The sequence below is a fragment of the Sceloporus undulatus genome, chromosome 2 (assembly GCF_019175285.1).
Source record: "Sceloporus undulatus isolate JIND9_A2432 ecotype Alabama chromosome 2, SceUnd_v1.1, whole genome shotgun sequence".
Classification (NCBI taxonomy): Eukaryota; Metazoa; Chordata; class Lepidosauria; order Squamata; family Phrynosomatidae; genus Sceloporus; species Sceloporus undulatus.
This window is the reverse complement of record NC_056523.1, coordinates 68745594-68753012: the sequence shown is the minus strand read 5'-3', so window position 1 is coordinate 68753012 and position 7419 is coordinate 68745594. Positions and strand designations below refer to the sequence as shown.

At 43.2% G+C, this 7419-nt stretch overlaps 1 protein-coding gene across 2 annotated transcripts in view; it reads right to left on the bottom strand.

Annotated features, from left to right (window-relative positions):
• The window catches only part of PFKFB4 (6-phosphofructo-2-kinase/fructose-2,6-biphosphatase 4), a 95609-nt gene that overhangs the window by 4747 nt on the left and 83443 nt on the right, over window positions 1–7419 (bottom strand). For both annotated transcript variants that reach the window (XM_042454711.1, XM_042454712.1), the window contains exons 5-7: window positions 6195–6269; window positions 2573–2629; window positions 1132–1253 (exon numbers count right to left, since the gene is read on the bottom strand). In XM_042454711.1, the coding sequence (XP_042310645.1) occupies window positions 1132–1253; window positions 2573–2629; window positions 6195–6269 (254 nt within the window). The remainder of the gene's footprint in view (window positions 1–1131; window positions 1254–2572; window positions 2630–6194; window positions 6270–7419) is intronic.

Sequence of the window (7419 nt, the reverse complement as noted above, 5' to 3'; positions counted from 1 at the left end):
ACACCGGCGATGGCGGGGGGAGGAGAAAGGGGCCGCTTGGCCCCTTTGCCCCTTTCCCTGGTGTATCAGGGCCTCAGCTGCCAGAACGGCAGCCTCCGAGGCCCCAATCCACCACTTTTCAGGCCGCAGGGAAGCGGCAAAAGGCCGCTTCCCCAGGGCCTGGAAAGGGGTGTCCTTGGGGCTTCAAGCCCCAAGGACACCCGGCGATGGCGGGGAGGAGGAGAAAGGGGCCGCTTGGCCCCTTTCTCCTCTGCATCGCTGGCACGGCCATCTAAAGGGTGCGCCCAGCGACGCAAAGCTAGAAATAGCTCCGAAACGGATCTCCTTCTGGGGCTGTGGAAAGGGCACACTAGGCACCCTCGCGCGGCCCCACTACGTCACAACTGCGCCACCTCGTTTGGAGGCAGCGCGGTCGTGACGTAGTCAAGGCGGCGGCCATGTGGAACGGCCACCGCCATTTTGTATGTGCTGAGCACGTACTAGGGTTGGGGGGGTGCAGAAGTGCCGCCGCTTCCTAACCCTAGTACGTGCTCAGCACATACTTAGAGACCCGTCTGTAACGGGCCTAAGAGTCCAGAAGCTGTGCCAAATCCGTGCTCTAGTCCTTAGGATTGGATAATGGCTTTGGCGTGGCTTCTGGACTCTTAGGACGCATGCATCACTTGAACAGCATACCTCCAAAGTGACCCGAACCAGCTTTATTTTGGCTTGTCTGTATGGGGCCTAAATAAGGAAGATTTTGCAAAGTGGAACTGGGGTATTATTGTTACTTACTTCTTTTGTGGCTAAAATTCGACAAAACAGCTCACTTAAGAATATACAGGGTAACAGTTTAGTAAAAATGTTTTATTCATTTGCAAACTTGATGTCACGAAGCAGAGACAAGAGTCAAGTTATCACTGAGCTAATAAACCAGTCCAAAAAAGAGAGGTCGGGATACTATGACTGAGTAATTCTCCAATGGGGAGAGGGGGACATCTACCTTTTAACATATACAGAATTAGTGTATATGGAGAAGAATTGTCAAACCTGCATCTCCTGTCTGAAATCTGAGCCTCCTATAACAACTAATTTCATAGATCATTTTAACTAAATGACAGACATAACATCAACATATATGGGGCCACTTACTTATCCAGATTTTCATCTAGTGTCTCATATGAATTCTTGTAACATTCAATTCTTTTCATAAAGTCTTCTGTAGCTTCATCACTACCACAGTCAACATAATCAGGACTGCCCAGTTTTACTTGCTAATTAAAACAGAAAAAAAGAACAAGGATACTTCTCTGAAATCTTAAGAGATGCAACACATGAGCAAGAAATGTAACCATTAGTATCTAATTTAAGAAAGATTCCCACTTTCAACAGAACCATAGCTAAAAGCATTCCTTCTTCACAGAACAGCGAAGAGACTCTTTAAGTTCAAAATGTTTAAACAATTTGAAACTTCAATATTTGCTGGAAGGACAATGTGGCTCTTCCACTGTTATCCTCCAGAAAATCCTGCCTTTTGTCACACTTGTCAGAATGCTCTTGTCCCTTGACAGGATGCCCTGTGCTTAGGTCAATATTCTGGTCACATTTTACTTCCTTTCATTCCTGCCCCTGGGTGACCCAAAAATAATCACCAAGAATGTTTCCTGAAACAATGCCACTAGTTTGTTTTTTCCAGCAGGAGTTGGCTAGAAGGGCTTAAAGCTCATTGTCAGAGGAGACATTTAGCATGTACAGTCTCCAACATCTTCAGAAAAGGAGCCCGTCTAAAATCCTAAAGATGCACTTCCAGTCAATGTACATAATATTAATCTACTGACCACTCTGAGTTGGTAAAAGGCAGCTTATTTCTGATAATGAATTTCCATGCTGTGCCATGGATCCAAATATCCCAGTCCCCAACAATATATATTTGTTATAGTTGTTTTAAATTAAGGATTTTGCAATAGAATCATGAAACAAAGAACTTTTTAAAAAATATATGTCATGTCTAAGTAAAGTATATACAGTACCAAGTCAATGGTCACTTTATGGCAACTCCATAAATTTCATGGCATTCTTAGGCAAGGAATACTCTGTGATGATTTGCCATTGCCTCCCTCTGAAATATAATCTACAGTTGAGATGTGGTGCTTTCAGGGTTTTTAGGTAACTTTTTTAAAAATTAAGAGGTGATTAAGCAGCCAGTATTTTACATATATTTAACAGAAGCCCAAGTGTGAGTGAATAGTACAGGAATGTAATGGAATTAAATGAGATGTGTGGTTTGATACTTTGGTTGTCTTTTTTGCATATGTAGAATAAGATTTTTAAAAAATAATTGTACAAAAATTGCAAGAGAAACCATCAGGAATAAGAGCCCAGGATGCACTATGGACAATACACTTTCATCTGTAAATATCGGAAGCATCAAAAACAGGTAATAGGAAGATAAAAATGGAAGATGAAAGTGGGTAAGACTGGGAGGAAGGGAAGGAGGGAGAGAGGGAAACAACTATATTGTAAGAGTGGCTTTAGTGTGCATATGAAAAACATAAACCTCTTCCCTTTTATGAATACAAAAGGTACTACTCACCACAATATTTGCAGCAATGACCTCTGGATCAACACACACTGACTCCACAAAAAAAGTCTTATGGTCAAAAAGGAATTTATATTTATGCAAGATAGAAGAAAAAGAGAAAAATTAGAACTGATCAGTACAACAAAATGAATACCTATTTATCTGCAGATTTATTTTTATTAAAGGTTTGCTTTGAAATAGCAAGGTGTTAAATATCCCCCCCCCACACACACACACCTTTAGAAAGCAAACATGCTGTATTTCCTAGTTATTTTGGGGTACTTTCAGGCAGTAGTTTTTAACTACTCAGGCCGCAGACACACTGCACAAATAATCCAGTTTGATAACACTTCAACTACCATTACTCAATGCTATGGGATTTTAGAATTTCTAATTTTGTAAGGCATTTAGACTTCTCTGTCAGAGAGCTCTGGTGTCACAACAAACTACCGTTCCCAGAATTCCATAGAACTGAGTCAGGGCAGTTAAAGTGGTGTCATACTGGATTATTTCTACAGTATGGACACAGCCCCAATTGCAAATTAAGATAACAAGCCAGTCAGAGTCAGGGTTCTGTACAAACAGCCCTGAAACGGCAGCCTCCAGCTGCCCCTTCTTCAGACAGATCTGGGCCACGACAACCACATACCATGGTCCCAATCCGGCCTTTCCAGGACGTGAAAAGGAGGCACAAAAAGTGTCTCCTTTTTGTGCCCTGGAAAGGATGCCATAGCCACTGCTCCTTCAGTACTGTGTCGTATGGATGCAGTGCTGGAAGAGCCCCGTGACACTGCATGCCATGTGCAGCGTCATGGTGCCCTGGGGGGCAGAGTCAGACACGACACCCTGACTCTGCCCCCAGGCCAGCCTTAATGGCCGGTCTGAACAGGGCCTCAGATAGCATCTTGGTCTGGAGCCCTAGTAACAGTATGGAAGGCTCCTTCCACCTTGGCAGTACTCCTAATCAGAGATTGGGAAATATGTTTCTTTGGACCACAACTTCCAGCACTCCCTAACCATTTTGACCAGCAGCCATGCTGCCTGGATATTCTGGGATCTAAAGAGTAAATTTTTCCAAGCTCTTCTCCTGATCAAAATGCACAACTGATATCTAAAATAGTTGGAGAAAAGTTGGTGAAGGGTAAGTTGCCACCCCACACATTTTCAGTAAAAGTTGGGTGATGCAACTACAAATACAAAACAAACACAGCCTCTGGGAGAAGGGATGGATATAAACTGACTACAACTCTGTCTAAATGAAGTATTGATGATTGCTGCATTAAAAACTATTCATAAACAAGAGATGTTTTTTAAAAGCCAAGGGTCTTTTTAAGGATATATGAAGAAACAGGGATACAGACAGGGCCAGCTCTATCATATAGGCGACCTAGGCAGCTGCCTGGGGTGCAAAATTGGGGGGGGCGGCATTGCAAGGAGGCCAGAGAGCGCCAGGGAGAAGTCCCAGAAGCCCCGCCCCCTTCCCTCAGTAGGCGCAAGTCGGGGGGGGGGGGGCGCCAGGTTTATTTTTTTCAGCAGCAGGAGGAGGAGGAGGAGGAGAGAGGCTGGGAAAGGGCTTGAAGGTGCCCAAAAACAACAAGAAGAAAAAGCCTCCTCCTCCTCCTCTTTTGGCCCTGGAAGGCAGGAGGGGGCGCTGGGGAGGAGCGGAGCCCAGGCAAAATGGCGCCTGCCTCCCTCCCTCCATGTAGCCAAGGGAGCCTTGAAAGCCCAGCTGAAGAGCCCAGCCTAGAAGGGCAGGCAGTTGGGGCTGCTGCCAGGTCAGGCGGGTCCTACTTTCCCAGGATGCCTCCTCCTCTTCCATCCCAGCCTTACCTCCAGGAACAATTCCCAAACTGCAGAAATAAATCCACTTTAAGACCCCCTTTAACTGCCCTGGCTCAATGCTGGGGAATCCTGGGAACTGTAGTTTTGGGAGATATTGAGCCTTCTCTGTCAGAGGGAGCTCTGGGGCTACAAGAAACTACAGTTCCCAGGAACTACAATTCTCGGGATGCTAGTTTGTTCTCAATATTATTTTTTGCAGTTGTTGTTATTATTATTATTATTATTTCTTTATATGAACCAGGGCAGTGGTCTCCAACTGGATTATTTCTGCAGTGGGTTTTGGACCTAAGAAGCCTAAGAAGTGTGTGTGTGTGTGTGTGTGTGCGTGCGCGCGCTCACACACACACACACACACACACACACACACACACACACACAGAGTCCTGGCAGCAAAGATTTCAGACTCCTATAGCACATAAAGCCAAGGTCCAAAACACACTGCAGAAACACTCCAGTTTGAGACTGCTTTAGCTGCCCTCAGTGCTAAGGAGTTCTGGGATTTTTAGTTTATTGTGGTACCAGAAGTCTCTGACAGAGAAGGCTCAATGTCTCACAGAACTACAGTTCCCAGAATTCCCCAGCACTGCGCCAGGGCAGTTAAAGCAGTCTCAAATGGGTTACTTTCTGCTGTGCACTTTGGACCTTGGCTTCCTTCTCATATTGTGGATGTTGCTCTTGTTTCCTCCAAGTCATTTCCAACTTATGGCAACCTCATCCCAGGGTTTTCTTGGCAAGATTTCTTCAGAGGGGGTTTGCCCTTGCCATCCTCTGAGGCTGAGAGAGTGTGACTTGACCAAAGTCACCCAGTGGGTTTGCATGACTCAGCCAGGATTTGAACCCTGGTCTCAGAGAATGCTCCAATGCTCAGAATGCTCCAAGGCTTCCTTGCATGTGCTGTTTTTCTCTCTCTTTTTCTGTCCTCATTGAAGTAGTAGTTGTGAATTTGGGTTTTGGAGTTGTGCTGATAGGCATGTCAAAATGTCCTACATTTTGAGCATGACCGAGAAACAGGAATTTATATTGTCTTTTATTAATGTTTTTGGCTTCTAGTTGGTGCTATCCTCCATTTTTCTTGAATGTCCTACAATTTGTCCTACCTTTTGTCCTACATCATGCCCTACATTTTTACTACATTTTGAGGGGCTATGGGGGGGGGTGCCAAAATATTTTTCGCCTAGTGTGGCCAAATACCTAGAGCCGGCCCTGGATACAGAGTAGTGTAGTATAGTAGTTTAAGTGCTGGATTAGGGCTGTAGAATATCAGGGTTTGACTCTTCACTCAGCCATGAACCTTGGTCAAGTCATACTCTTTCAGTCTTATAGGAAAGCCAGGGCAAACCTGCTCTGACTAAATCTTGCTAAGACGATAGGATAAGGCCATTAAGTTGGACTCAACTTGAAGACACATAACAACAACAATGAAGGGACAAAAATATTTTCCCTTCCTTTCAACTCCTCCCTCCCTCCAGCTTTCATTTACAGAGAAGCTATGTGAACAAGGTGATAAAATTTAATAAGGTAACTATTATATGCTACATGGAAAAGTGATTTGTTAAAAGCTGCTGTTAAGAGATCCTAACAGAGAACACTTATTGCCACAACAAACTATTCTGATATGCCAGATGACAGCCAGACTTATTGCTAACAATTACTACCAGTATATGGAGCTACCAATTAATAGCATGCATAGAGATTAGTACAATGTAATGTAGAAACAGCTACTGGTAAATATCATGTGACATTACATGTGATACGAAGAGACAGCCAGCATAAACATATGCCGTTAACTCACCTTATAGCCATTTTCCTCACCAAACTTATAGATGGTTTCCCTACGTTCCCTTGTAGTGTTTGTGGCATCAAAAACCTACAAGAGGAAATTAAGAAATCAGTGCTGTATTATAGAGGAAACGTAGCTAGAAGATGACAGATACGCATCAGGAACCAAACGGAACAGCTTTGTCACACATACAGTGGAGCCTCATCATTTGCACATCCGCGGATGGTAAGCCCCATTGTCCCTTCAGATGAAGTCCCGTTGTTCCTAATGATGGCGCGGCCATATGCACATGCTGCCATTAGGGACAACACAGGCTTGAGCACCCATGGATTTTGGTAGAATGGGTTAGAATGGATCCCCGCAAATACCGAGGTCCCACTGTGGAATACTTCATTGCATTTCAATACCATACACGGAGGAGGGGGAGAACACAAAATATTTTCTATATCGTACTGATCTCTTTGCAAACAAAATGAACACGTGACCTCTTCATAATTTAAAAATAGATATTCATTTCTAATGACAAGTCAAGAAATATGCTTCCATGAAATAAACAGAAATGGGCCACATTTAAACCGAAGAACAAATTATTAGCCAAATGTATTAGCTGATTAGGCTCAAGAAATGTCAGTCTCAAAATAATGAAGATCAAATTGAGTGACAAAAAATGTAACAAACAAAGAACTTCATAATGCGAACCTACTTTATATTTTAGAATTTAAAAAATATGAATGCACAGAACATGTTGAAAAATTGTCAGATCGCGAACAGTCAAGAGTGTTGAATGTTATAGAAGAAAGTACTGTATCCCAGAGTTCTACAAACGTACTAACTAGCACCTTTGTCCTGGAAAACCCTGTTGGGGATCCCCTGCCAGGGATCACAGATATGAGACTAGAGAACAAATCCCACAGACAAGATTCTTAATTCAGATTTGATTCATAGTTTGATTCATATATGAAGAGTGGGTTCAAGCTTTAAAAAATGCCATGATGTAGGTGGACTTGAATTAGTCATTTATGAACAATAAACAATGTTAAATATAAAATGTGGGAAGTTATTCTGATTTCGTTGCGTAGTAGGCTCCTCCACACGTTCCAGGACACAGACCCATTTCTTCCCTTGGGTAACACCAGCAAAGAGAAGCAGATCAGCTCATTTTCTGAAAGCTCTCTCTACAAAATCCAGCTAACAGAAAAAGAGGAATTGAATTAAAATTTTAAAATACTGAAAACAC